Source organism: Chanodichthys erythropterus, chromosome 24, assembly GCF_024489055.1.
Source record: "Chanodichthys erythropterus isolate Z2021 chromosome 24, ASM2448905v1, whole genome shotgun sequence".
In the NCBI taxonomy this organism is placed as follows: domain Eukaryota; kingdom Metazoa; phylum Chordata; class Actinopteri; order Cypriniformes; family Xenocyprididae; genus Chanodichthys; species Chanodichthys erythropterus.
This window is the reverse complement of record NC_090244.1, coordinates 22,120,250-22,134,971: the sequence shown is the minus strand read 5'-3', so window position 1 is coordinate 22,134,971 and position 14,722 is coordinate 22,120,250. Positions and strand designations below refer to the sequence as shown.

Below are 14,722 nucleotides of genomic sequence, written 5' to 3'. Positions count from 1 at the left end.
AGTGTAGACACTGCTAAGTGTATTATTGCCCTCCACAGGTCAAAGTTTGAACTAAATTGTCATATTCAATATGCTAGTGCAAGTATATTACAATTTAGTTCAAACTTTGACCTGTAGAGGGCAGTAATACACTTAGCAGTGTCTACACTGCTGGAATTCAAATAGAGAAGAAGAAGAAGAAGAGAGCTAGTTTAAGATGAACATTTATGGTTAAAAACATACAAATTTTATAAAATGAGCGATGGTTTCTCTAGATAAGACCCTTATTTCTCGTCTGGGATCACTGTAAACTGTAATTTTGACCTTCAACCGTTTGGGCTCCATTGAAGTCCACTATATGGAGAAAAATCCTGGAATGTTTTCATCAAAAACCTCAATTTCTTTTTGACTGAAGAAAGAAGGACATGAACATCTTGGATGACATGGTGGTGAGTAAATTATCAGAAAACTTTAATTTGAAAGTAAACTAATTCTTTAATGTTGAATGATGTTCTTGTTGTGTGGACTAATCAGATAAATGTAACTTTATTTGTATTTTTTAAGTGAATTCATTTTTTAAGTACAAACAATGAGGCCATTGAAACGTCAAATTCATATTTCAAGATTACAAATCTAAGAATAAAATTTAAAATATATATTAAATTACAGACTTTCTATTGATGGAATATATACTATTATATATATATACTATTAGGAAAACATAAGATTTTAAAAATCTATTTCTTATTTTACTACTCCAATATTGTCCGTGACGGGGTGGTACAAGAATGCCTTGCCTGAATAAAAATGATAATATTAATAAAGATTTTGTGTCTGAGGTGGGAAAATATGTTTTTTGGAGGATTAACATATCTTTCAAGTTGTAGGTTTGTTCTTAATGAAAATGTTGAATATTGCAAATCGTAGAATGACTCAAATATACTTCTTCCATCTAAGATCAAATCAGGTTTCTTTGTGTCACTCTTGCATCGACTTGTTCAGGAAAGACAAATATTGCAGTGACGCAATATTGCTTCTCTAAACCCACCACAAGATGTCGATACAGATCCACGGAACAGTTCAGCGACGTTTACGCACCTAAATATCGTTTTATTAACATCCTGAATTCGTCTAGAACTCACATTATATATCAGAAATAGTTATTGACAACCAAAATACAATTAAAAACGCGAGAAAAGGAAGAAACAGTCACTAAATGTGCTTCATGCAAATCTCGCGCGTAAATCCCTCCCACACGTCCACATTTGCTGAGGCTCGCCGTAATGTCAACACTTTAACACGTTCCGATTGGACGGGGATTGTTTTCACCCGCAGGCCCCGCCCACATTACAGCTGATTTCTCTCCTCCCACTGATGATGGCCTGTCCCAAACACAAGACAAAAACAAATCGCACATACAAAGGGACGTAAATACTAGCGTGTGCTGTGTTAGCGACGACTGATCTGTTCATCTTTCCACTGGCTGTTCAAGCTCAGACAAAGATGGTTTCTCCTGTCACTGTGGTAAGTCTGCTACATATTTGAGCCTTTCATTTAAACACCCGTGTATAATCGACTTAATCACTTCATAAAGACGTGATAACTGAAATTGGCATTGCATATGCATTCATAAGTTTTTAAAGTGGTCATTTTCGTTTCATATTCATGTATTGCTTACACCTCCCTTATATTTTTATGTCATATAAACATGATAGTTATGTTAAAAATGATGCTTATGACTTGTTAAGGATGTGCTGACATCACTGTTTGTGTTATATGTATATTTTTGTCCATGCATCCTTGAGTCTGTTATCCTGGGAATAACAATGAGCACGTGATTATGTCCAGCATGCTCTTGTGTGCTTTACCTCTGCAAACAATGCGATGTATGATCATGAATTGAGCTGGTTTATTTATGCAAAGATTCCATTGATCTATAATTAAGTAAGCACTGTGCAATTCGCTATGCAGTGTTATTTTGCCTTCTCAGTATTTCCCCATTTTCTCTGCTTTCATCTCCTGTCAAAGGGCTTTATTCAGTGGAAACACTCGTGACAAACCTTTATTCCTCTTTCATACAGACATTCTGACTGGAAAAGAAAGTCAAAGATCCCAGTTCATGCAGTTTCTCTTGATGTAGTTGCACTGTTTCAGCAAAACCTTTTGTTTAAAATGTTTTCAACACCTCTTTTCACTAATGGGTTTTGAATTATATGGTGAATGACCAACTACATTTAGGTTATTTTATGGTGTATGACCAACTACATTTAGGTTATTTATGTTCTCATGTTATTTTTCATAAATGTGTAATTGGGGCAAGTTGTCACAATTTATTAATCTGACTTGGCAAAACAGTCGTTTGATATTTTTTTTATATACAACTTTTTTACACACATTTCATATTGTTTTGAGGTTCATATATGTTTTACTGTTTCTTTTTTTTTTTTCTAAAAAACATTGAACAGCAGATTCTTATTGTGACAACTTACCCCATGTAGGCCTGGTTTCATAGGCAGGGCTTAGATTAAAAGTGCAATGTCAGAATGTTGCAGTAAAATATCCAGAAACCACTAGGCCAGTGTTATATATTTTGTTCACTTGAGTACTTACAATATCCCAAATGTTTGCAACTATTTGTAAATCCTTTGAAAACTGCAATTTTAACCAAGGCTTCGGGACGTGTGAGTCGCCTGTCAATTGCGTCATACCCGCGTTACCCTCGATTTCCGGTTTTATTTTGTAGAAACCATGAAAACACCAAAGACGCTTTAATATTTACATGTTTTAATAGACAAGAGAACAACTGTTTTGATATATTTATAGACAGAAAACTAATTGTTGTTATATAGCTCAACACGTTTAGTCTTATTGTTTAATCTAATTTTCTTGATTTTTTGCGAGTACCACGCTTTACCATGCCTCAGAGAAAAACAGCTACTTGACAAAGTAGTAACATAGCATAATCAGATGCAGCTTTATATTTAGTAACAGTAATACAGAATTTTCTCCATCATACAATACGTTTTAAAATTAATTGCATGTCATTTATCAACACAAGCCATCCAGCATTTAATATGATATTCTTATATCGATCTATCTTACTGCAGTGTGTAACAGTGTCTCACAGTAGCCGCCGAGTGAACGCACAGAGTAATGTTATAACATAATTTTCAACACACTCAAATGTGTTAAATATGATAAACAGAGCTGCGTTACCTCATACTCATGACCGGAAAAGCGGAAGCGGCGCCGGCGACTGTTTCATAATAAAAGTCCCGCTGCTCGTGAGGCGTGTGTTGTGCAATCATTCCAGCGGCCTCGTTCAGCTCCACAACACTCGTCCTGCTCTGCTTCATACTACAGTAACGTTAATAATCACATCCATGAACATGATTTCTTCCCGAATCGTATCCCAGTTATTTTCCACCGGCCGTGTGGTGAAGACCACATGTCCCAAGATTCCGCGCTCAAACTTGGTGTCATCAAGCTACACCTTTATTTTGAATAGGCCTCTAGCAGACAGAAAATATTACATATTGCACCTTTAAGCCAGGATTTAGTTCAATTAGGACATTTAAAGGGATAGTTCACCTGAAATTATCCCATTGATTATCCCATAAATTACTCACCCTCAAGCCACCCTAGGTGTATATAACGTTCTTCTTTCAGTCACACACAAACGGAAAATATTCTGACTCTTCCGAGCTTTATAACTCGAGTGAATAGTAATTTTAAAGAGATTTTGAAGCCCAAAAAAGCACATCCATCCATCATAAAAGTAATCCATACGACTCCAGGGGGTTAAGAAAGGCCTTCTGAAGTGAAGCGATACATTTTGGTAAGAAAAATATCCATATTTATAACTTTATAGACCATAATCACTAGCTTCTGATAACGTTCGTCCGCTCGTTCACGATAGAGTCGAGTTCCGATGTAGGAGTAGCGTAAGCTTAGGTGAGAGTAGATGCCTCTCGCGGTTCAAAAAAAAATAAAAAAAATGCAGCAAACTCAAACTCCTCCAACATTTATCTTTAAAAATTCTTGTTTTAGACTTCTAATTCATGACCAGTGTTTTGTTTTGCTCTATCCACTGCAATTTGTCTATGAAATGCTGTGCTTAGGTAACATGATTTGGAATTTTTAGTAAATAGTCATTTAGGGGACACATTTCTCCAAGTGAATTAAATAAATTTAAGTAAATAATACATTAAAACATTAGCGTATAGCCTTCAAATATTGTTCCGTTAAATAAACATCGCATAAAAAAATCAGATTTTTTTTGTCTCGTCAGTTGTCAAACATTGCAGTTTGAAATTTAATCCCTCATTTTAATACAGTTGTCACTCCCGCACCTTTGCAGTGTGTACTCAGCATCATAAAAAATAAAACTTTATTCAAATTATGAATGGTTAATAGAAAGTGAGCAAAGAGCGCTGCTTTTATAATCAATGAAGCAGAGTTTAGTAACATAATTATGTAGTGACTTGTCTTTGTTTTAGGGGATGCATTTCTCCAAGTGAATTAACATACAATTATTACTGGGAAAGTCCCATCAGTACAATGGCTATAGTTAATGAATAATTCCTTGTGAGCTTCACACCTACAACCTTTCATTTACCAGCCCACATTTATAACCACATCCACCTCCATTTTAAAGAACTGCACCTCAAGTCTGCATTATAAAGAGCTCATGCTGTGTGCCGACCATCTCTTCACATCAGCTGGCTACAAATTAGAAGTCTCTGTATTTCTGTGTGACCTTTCTCAGACTGCGGGGTACACCAGAATCTGATTAAAATATACACTTGCTAACAATAGCCTTTTTCCACTTCCCCCACGGGCAAAGACTTGCACTACAAATTCCAAGACTAAGCCAAGACCAACTGACATGGGCTAAGACAAGATTAGGACAAGAAAAGTATTTTTTCTTCTCCCCCTTCAGTTAATGTAGGTTATTATTGTTCATAGTTATTGTTAGAGGGTTGTTCTTGTGATATTACTTTTCAAAAGAACATAGCCTGCAATTTTTGCATATGTGCAAAAAATCCAATAGACTTACAATGAAGGAGGAACCAAAGTCATAGAGACCATAATATCATAGAGATTTGGTGCTGGGCTCTATTGACCTAAGCATCCACCTAGCAACACCTTTGCAACCAACCCAGAACAACCTAGAAACCATCTAGAAATGCTTTAGCAACCTCCCAGAACATCATAGCAAAACCCTGTTTTCTTGAGAATAGGATTCTCAAGGTACCAAAATTTCCGTAGTCAGGACCAAAACAAATCAAATTTCACAGTTATCGGTACCATTTTTGGTAATATAATACAGTAATATTTTTTTGTATTTAACTATTTGAAAAATTAAATAATAAATGAAATTAGTTAATTTTATGAATGATTATAAGTAAATAATACGTTAAAACGTTAGCATGGTAGCCTTCAAATATTGTTCAGTTAAAAAATGACAAACAGTTAGCAAAAAAATGAAATTTTGACATCAGGTTTTTTTTGTTTTTTTTTTCGCGTCTGTTGTCAAACATTGCAGTTTCAGATTTAAAGGGTTAGTTCACCCAAAAATGAAAATAATGTCATTTATTACTTACCTTCATGTTGTTCTACACCTGTAAGACCTTCGATAAGCTTCGGAACACAAATTAAGATATTTTTGATGAAATCTAATGGCTCAGCGAGGCCTGCATTCACAGCAAAGACACTTCCTCTCTCAAGATCCATATAGGCACTAAATACATATTTAAAACGGTTCATGCGAGGTCAGTAGTTCTACCTTAATATTATAAAGTGACAAGAATACTTGTTGTATGCCAAAAAAAATAAATAGCTTTTCAACAATATTAGTGATGGGCCGATTTCAAAACACTACTTCGGAGCTTTACGAGTCGAATCAGTGATTCGGATCTCCTATCAAACGGCTAAACTGCTGAAATCACGTGACTTTGGCGCTCCGAGTCACTGATTCGATTTGTAAAGCTCCGAAGCAGTTTTGAAATCGGCCCATCACTATATTGTTGAAAAGTCTTTTTTTTTTTTTTTTTTTTTTTGGCGCACACAAATATTCTCGTCGCTTTATAATATTAAGGTAGAACTACTGAACTCGCATTAACTGATTTAAATATGTTTTTAGTACCTTTATGGATCTTGAGAGAGGAAGTGTCATTGCTGTGAATGCAGGCCTCAGTGAGCCATCGGATTTCATCAAAAATATCTTAATTTGTGTTCCGAAGCTTATCGAAGGTCTTACAGGTGTAGAACAACATGAAGGTAAGTAATAAATTACATTATTTTCATTTTTGGGTGAACTAACCCTTTAATCCCTCATTTTAATACATATGTCTCTCCCATACCTTTGCAGCATGAAAAATTTAACTTTTTATTTCAAATTATGAATGGGTAATACACCGAAAGTGAGCAAATAGTGCTGCTTTTATAATCAATGAAGCTGATTTCCCTTCAGTTTAGTGAGTGAAAATTCCTGTTATTATAATCAAAAATCTGTCTATACTGCACAATAAATCTCTTATTTACATCGTCTTTATACTTTGTTAGTTATAGTAAAATGATTTGCAAGCATGCAGATCTCATGCTGAACAAACTGAGCGGATTCTTTCTAACTTAAATGCCTCTGAATGGCGATTGCACTCACACACTCAACAAACATGTCTGTTATTGGCTACAATGTAGGGCTGGGCGATGTATCGAATGCTTTTGTCATGCGCATTTCATCAGTAAAGCCGGTTCCCTGATTACCGCTAAATCGCCATCACCTGCTTTCAAATGGAGCGGCATTTAATAGACAGAGCCGTAGTTCACTGATAAGCCACGCAATATCGCGTTCAATATCGATATGAATCGCCGTCGATATTGAACGCGATATTGCGTGGCTTTTCAGTGAACTACGGCTCTGTCTATTAAATGCCGCTCCATTTGAAAGCAGGTGATGGCGATTTAGCGGTAATCAGGGAACCGGCTTTACTGATGAAATGCGCGTGACAAAAGCATTCGATATATCGCCCAGCCCTACTACAATGCTTTAACGCTGCAAAAACACATTGTAAATAGAAACCTTTGGTGAGAACGCTCTGTGATGAGCATCATTTGAAAGCAGCGGCTATCAGTGGATACCGAAATGATCTGGTAATCAATATATGGTACTGCAGAAAGACTGGTACGTTACGTTTTTAAAATTTAAGTATCAACTTGGTACTAAAGCACTTTTGACAACCCTACTTGAGAACATGATAGAATCCAGTTCTGCATGTACTAGTTGCACATACATTTCTGTAATAAATCTGCCCACTCTTTGATGGCTTGATTTCAAGATTAAACATACTGTAAATTGTATTTATGACAGCTACTGCTCAGTGTGGTGTGAAGTCTAGAATCACCCAGTTTTGTAATGGGGAGGATGTGCAATCAGACTCATATGACCCTAATGGGTCACAAAAGGAGCTGTATGTTCTTAAATAGATTGGGGTGCAAGCCAGTACTTTACCGTGTGGGTCGAAATATGCAAAATTCTTCCTGCCTTGTTTTTATGGGCCTGTAAAACTTTGACATATTTCTCTTGGGTTGGGTATACTTCTGAGATTTAGCTATTGTCATAGTTTTTATTCATAATATCTCACATTTCCAAGAAAACACATGGATCACATGTCACTTAAATGCTTCTTGTTAAGTGTTTAATCACCTTCAATTGTTAAAGGGTTAGTTCACCCAAAAATGGAAAATTCTGTCATTTATTACTCACCCTCATGCCGTTCCACACCTATAAAACCTTTGTTAATCTTCAGAACACAAATTAAGATATTTTAGTTGAAATCCGATGGCTCAGTGAGGCCTTCATAGAATGCAATGACATTTCCTCTCTCAAGATCCATAAAGGTACTAAAAACGTATTTAAATCGGTTCATGTGAGTACAGTGGCTCAATATTAATATTATAAAGCGACGAGAATATTTTTGGTGCACCAACAAAACACAATAACGACTTATTTAGTAATGGCTGATTTCAAAACACTGCTTCATTAAGCTTCGGAGCACAAATGAATCAGTGTATCGAATCTGCTGTTCGGAGCGCCAAAGTCACGTGATTTTAGCCGTTGGCAGTTTGACACGCGATCTGAATCATGATTCGATACACTGATTCATTTATGCTCCGAAGCTTCCTGAAGCAGTGTTTTGAAATCGGCCATCACTAAATAAGTCATTATTTTGTTTTTTTTGGTGCACCAAAAATATTCTCGTCGCTTTATAATATTAATATTGAACCACTGTACTCACATTAACTGATTTAAGTATGTTTTTGAGTGAGGAAATGTCATTGCTCCCTATGGAGTCCTCACAGAGCCATCGGATTTCAACTAAAATATCTTAATTTGTGTTCTGAAGATGAACGAAGGTCTTATGGGTGTGGAACGACATGAGGGTGAGTAATAAATGACAGAATTTTCGTTTTTGGGTGAACTAACCCTTTAAATGTAAGAGAAGCTCTGTGTCAGTATTTCTGACTCACATGATGGTGTGTTTCACTTCCCATGAATACAACTTCAGTCTCTCTTTTGTCCTACAGGTCAAGAGCGAGGGTCCAAAGCTTGTTCCGTTCTTCAAAGCCACTTGCGTCTACTTTGTTCTGTGGCTACCCACTTCGAGTCCCTCCTGGTACAGTGCCCTCATCAAATGCCTGCCCATCTTCTGTCTTTGGGTTTTTCTGCTCGCTCATGGCATCAGCTTTTTAGGTGCCCACTCCAGTGCCAGGAAAATCCTGGCAGGACTTATTTTTTCAGCTTTGGGTGACGCATTTCTCATCTGGCAAGAACAAGGCTACTTTAGTCACGGTGAGTTAATTCATTTGTGTTCCTCTGATTTGATTAGAAAAGGATTAAGAGTTATTTGCTATGTGGGTTGATGAGAAGGGAAAGATATATCACCCTTAGGACGCAAATAATTCTGTTTATCAGAAGCTCTCCCTTTTGAAAAAAAAAAAAAACAGCATGTATGCTGGTTAGGTATGTTTCAAAGCATCGCAGCTGGTTTTAGATGGTCCTTAGCTGGTCCTAAGCTGGTCATAAGCAACTAGCTCCAGCTCAGGGCCATCTTAAACCAGCTCATGACCAAATAAGGACCAGCATAAACCAGCTGCCATGCTTCAAAACATACCTAACCAGCATATGCTGTATTTTTTTTTTTTTTTTTTTCACGGTCTGTGTCAGTATAACACTGTATTTAACTTTCTAGCATTTCCAAATGCTGATTTAATTAGTTAATGCAACTTTTTTGAAAGCAGACTGTTTTATGCAAGTCTCCACTATCAAGCAAGAAGTTTTGTGTTCAGCAGCTCTTGTACTGAGAAAGTAGTTCAGAGGTTGAATGACTTTTTTTTTAGGCCAGGGTTGAGGGTTGGGACAAACCATTCTCTCCAAACATACCCTTGGGAACCACATAATTACTCAAGTTTTCCTTTGGAACAAACAACAGTGTTATGGTACCAAGACTAACGCGTTTCTTAATATCCTGTACAAAATATATTTATGATAAATTATTTCATTCAGGGGTGTCCAACCCTGATCCTAGAGACCTTCCTGCAGAGTTTATCTATAACCCTAAGTTATCACATCTGAACAAGCTATTCAGTGTTTTCAGGATTACTGGAAAGTTCTAGCCTGGTGTGTTGCAGGAAGGTGGCCCTCCAGAAGCAGGATTGGACACCCCTGCTTTTATTATGATGCTTTCACTGAATACTCAATTCAATTGTATTTGCCTAACAGGATTGCTAATGTTCGCCATCACCCACATTCTCTACTCTTCGGCCTTTGGGATGAAGCCCCTCAACTCGAGAGCAGGTCTGGTCATCGCTGTCATCTCAGGCCTCAGCTACACCCTTCTTTACCCCTACCTATCTGGTCCCTTCACTTACCTGGTGGCCGTTTACATCGCTCTCATCGGCTTCATGGGCTGGAGGGCCATCGCTGGAGTCCAGCTCGCCAATGACCTCTGGACCTGGACGAAACTGTCGGCCTGCCTCGGAGCCGTCCTCTTCATGGTATCTGACCTCACTATTGCCGTCAACAAGTTCTGCTTCCCTGTGCCCCACTCTCGAGCCATCATAATGGCGACCTACTATGCAGCCCAGATGTTGATCGCACTGTCGGCTGTGGAATGCCAAGATGCCGATCGGAAAAGAGCCTGAAGAATCGCACTTTAACAAACCATCCCCTAATGACTCAACATCATTAGCAGCTGTACAGGTTCAAGTTCCACTTCCAGACACCTCTGGTCCATCCACAGTTCCCCTGTCTGAGCATGACTGGGATATATTGGTTATAGTTGAGGAATCGTCAGTTTAAAACCATGTAAGACCAGACCAATGGGAGAATTCTTGCTAGATTCATGTACAAGGTTTGATAGTCTTGGTCTTTAGCCTCTTGACTCTTACCACAGTTCCTTAGTCTTACCATACCACATTCCTCTAGTAGTTACCACTATTTTGGTGTCAAGACAGTTTTGGAGTTCTGGTTACTAGGTCCTCAATTTACCCTACTTCCTTACCTTAGTATCTTCTCCATTTCAACTGAGACTACCCCAGTGTCTTCTCATTGTCTCTGATATCAAGTCCACTTCAGATAGTCCTTAATGGCTAGTACTGTGAACAAAGAGAGAGTCCTGAGTGACTAGTGTTCATCAGGAACCTACTTTCAGGCCTGCAGAATGGACCAGAAAACAATATAAATGGTTCAGGTTTTTCTTAGGGGCTGGTTTCCCCGTCTCACCATAGATTTCCCAAACGTAATCAGAGGGCAGCATGAAAATCATTACATACTAAAGCAGATATGTTAGCGTAGTGCTGCTGTATTGAAAATCAATGCACAATCTTTGCTGTAGTATTGTGAGGTATACCTTAATGCTTATCCTGTGTCACTGACACATTTTAAAGTGTTGATTTAGTGTTGAGTTAGTACACAACACATGTGCTGGAGTAGTTGTCTTGGCTCAAATAGGCCATCAAGCCCAAATGACTGCAACCAGTGCTAGCATTGTCTCTTGGATGAGGCTATCCTCAACTAAGATTTGAGATGTATTTGAAAACACAGGTCAAGACTCTCATAAAAAGGGAAGGTGGTCTCTTTCTTGGAGGTGATTCGGTGACAGTTTCTGTTATCTTTTCCTTGGGTTTCTGCCAAGCATTGCTCAATACCTCTACCACAAGGTAATGGCAAATAAGTACAAGTTGTACTGTTCGTTTTGTCTGTATAGTATCAGATAATGTTTGTAAAGAGGGCGTGATGTCAGATGATACTCATGTATCGAGCTTCCAACCACTTTCATATGTCTATTGCCAGTAGGAAGCGTCTTACTCAAGGGACAGTGGGAAGCCCTGTGGTGGGCGAATAAACTTCTGTGTCGTGCGCTTTAGATTAGGTATTTTATCTATAAGCCAGTACTTTTTGAAAAGAATTCTCACTCTTTTCTCATCTCATTCGTATGTATTCCTCCACCTGAAAATGTGTGAATTTCACAGCATGTGAATATTCCACAGTACAGTGTTTTTCTTGTTTGGTACTGTGCTGTGTTAGCTGAATCAGGGTGAATCACAACCTATTTGTATTCATATTATCTACAGATTTAAAAAGCATATTTTGCATAAAGAAAATGTCTATTTTAGGATCCTTAAGGTGTTTTTGAATTATTTTCACGGCATTCTCCTAACCGAATGTGAAAATAATACTGTAATGCACCCAGACGTTTTACTTTTGTTAATAATTCTCATTGATGATTCTCATTAGATTTTCAGTACTATAATGAGAATATTTCTCTACCGACCCAATGGTTTTTTTTTTCTTTATGGGACCACATACACTCAAATCATGCAAGTATTTTACAATATAAATATGTATTTTTCACATTACGTTAATGGTAATTAATCCATATAGTTAATATGAACTTAACTGAGATACTCAATATCAATGAAAACTGGTACTAAACTAGGCTTCATTTCATTTATGCAAAATATTTAAATCTTAGTTTTTGGTTGGTGAAATATAACCTGGACATTTTTCTGACAGGCTTTGTGAGATATTCTGCCATTTAAGCAAATAGCACATGTACTGTACTTTGTTATCAGTTGATTCTGATCATTGTTTTATTCATAAATCTCAATAAGGGATCATCAGCTGATCCTGCACTGATGCTAAATGAGGGAACCGTCATCAGCCATGATGGAAAATACAGCTTGGTCTGATATGTACTCAGCTGTTGTGCCTCAGGTGCGAGTGGAAATGAGCTTTGAATGCAAACACAGCAGATCACTCAACAGTGGTCCATTTTAAAGTGATACAGCATCCTCAACCTGGTCGTCTTGCACGGGACGGCAACATCCATGTACACTGGTGTGTTCAGCAAACAGAACATTGAACATTTCCAGTGGAATAAAAACTTACAGTCTTTGTAAATTCAGTTTTTCTACATTACATTTGAATTCAATGAATTACATTTTGCTTCTCAAGTAAAACAAGCCTTCACATTATATTAAGTATGGTATCTACTGTTCTCTATGGCCTATTGCGTTCATCATACTGATACGCACATAGTGAAAATGCTACTGTCGCTATCAACAAGCAATCTCACCCTCGAGAAACAGCGTGGCTATTTTTGACACATTTGCTCAATGCCAAGTTTCGTAGGTTCCCTATTCATGGGTCACACTGTCAGCAAAACATTTCAGCTTAGCAGAAAAAAACCGTACATGATTTGCAAGGTCATCAAAACATCATGTCGTTTCAGAGCCATTGTGTGTCACACTACGAATCAGTAATGTGTTGTGAAGGTCTGCGGCAGAACGATATATTGAATGAAATTATAATTGTTCGTATGATGATTTGCATGGAAAAACCCCAGTAAGCGTTCCCATTTTAGGGGCGAACACAGACTTTTCTAGTGATTCAAAGTTAATTCTCATAGTAGCCTTTAGAAAGTCAATATTCCTATTCTATACTTAGCATTTCTTTTGTTCTTTGTTTACAACCTGCTGTCATCTCCCAGATGGTTAGAAATCGACCTTGTGTGGTCGTTTCCTTCTCTGTTGTGTAAATGCACACTCCGTAGAGGAGAACAGGTGCCTTCTGTTTCCCTCACTGAAATGCTGTCTTTTGAGAAGTGTGGAGACAGTCACTGGCACAGGGAAGATTTCCTTTCCATCTGGCTTTGCTTTAGCTTGCAAACCTTATTCAAATGGCAGTGAGCGCGATCATTTTACCCCCGCTTGTCAGCACTCGGGTGTTTGATGCTTTTGTGTTGGGTCGAGGGGGATGAAACAGAATGCTGGGTGTTCAGTGGGTTCAGTATTGATGAATGTGTTTAGGTATAGCAGTCCTGTTGTTAAAGATAATGAGGAATAATCCACTTGGTTCAAAGCACACCACTGAGGGATGTAAATATCTGCACTTTTCCATTTTATCTTTTTAAACCTTGCTGATATTCTCTTTATGAGCTTGAGGCTTGAAACAGTCTACGCACATTCTTGATGCAATTACTAAAGCCCGATTTTGTGTAGAACTGCGTTCCTAAACATGTCAGGTGACAATTCATAACATGATGCAAGTGCGTGTTGCATTCTCAGCGTCACCACTAGGGGTGTTATAAACTCTGTTCCTCTACGGTCGGTCAGTTTTTGTTTTGTTTATTTTTTTATAAACCCTCTGGTGCTCTTTGTGTAGATTTTTTTTTTTTTTTTTTTCAATGAAATGAATGCACTATATTTTAGTTCCATGTTTTTTCTTTAATATTTTTAGGGGATTTTATGGTACTAAATTATATTTATGCAGTAGTTATAATCCATTTATCCATTATTATCCAACTTAAACATAAATCTTGAATGCTTTAGAGCACAGACTTAAGTTTGGTCGCTTTTTAAAGACGATACTTGGCAAATTATTGCTGAAGTGAAAAATAATTTGATGTTTATTGTTATGAAGAATGCACAAAAATACTACTTTCAATTTTTACATGAAATATACTCCAAAACTGTGAGAAAATCAAAGCCATAAATGTAAAATGTTCCAAATTTGAGTTTGATATCTTAAAAAATTAGCTTTCAGTAAGATTTTGTTTGGGCGCAGTTCCAAAAGTTTCCACTAAATAAAATTCGCTTCCCATTCATTTCCAATGCTGTCATTTTTGGCCGTGAGGATTACAAGTGTGACTTTTTTTCAGGACTATTTATCCTTTTGGAACCATGTCCATGATTTTGTGTGTGTGTCTTCACATAGCAAGTTCTAAAACCTTTACTAAGTTTTGTAATATTCAGATGAAGTAAAAATTCTAAAAAAAAAAACCCCAAAACAAAACAACAAAAAAAAAACTTACAATTTTTCGTCCAAAAATGACCGAAGAGCATCAGAGGGTTAGTGTCAACAGTTTGAAGAGCATCTTGCTGAGCAATTTAGTTAAAAATTAGATAAATAAATAGCATGTTTATAGCTAGCTACTTAAAACTATAAAGATAACTAAAATGATAACTAGCACCCCCCCCCCCATGGACGATAATGTTGTTTACTATAAGCGCACACTGCAATTGCTGTCTGCCATTTTAACTGCTGTCCTAATCAGCTGCTATAACTTCTCTGATGATAGACTGAGCATCAGTGACTGACAGGAGTCCCGCATTAGCATGTTGCAAAGCTAACGCAATAGCATGTCACTACGCTCACAATAGACCTTCTTTTTATTTA

General features: G+C 37.3%; 2 protein-coding genes across 2 annotated transcripts in view; one reads left to right on the top strand and one right to left on the bottom strand.

The window, feature by feature from the left end:
- The window catches only part of LOC137014803 (uncharacterized), a 29,259-nt gene that overhangs the window by 9,438 nt on the left and 5,099 nt on the right, over nt 1-14,722 (bottom strand). The gene's annotated exons all lie outside the window — the stretch shown is intronic.
- Nucleotides 1,369-13,742, top strand: tmem86a (transmembrane protein 86A). Its single transcript, XM_067379453.1, has 3 exons — nt 1,369-1,503; nt 8,569-8,833; nt 9,764-13,742. Exons 1-3 carry the CDS (start codon nt 1,483-1,485, stop codon nt 10,183-10,185), a joined length of 708 nt encoding a protein of 235 aa, XP_067235554.1. The 5' UTR covers nt 1,369-1,482; the 3' UTR covers nt 10,186-13,742.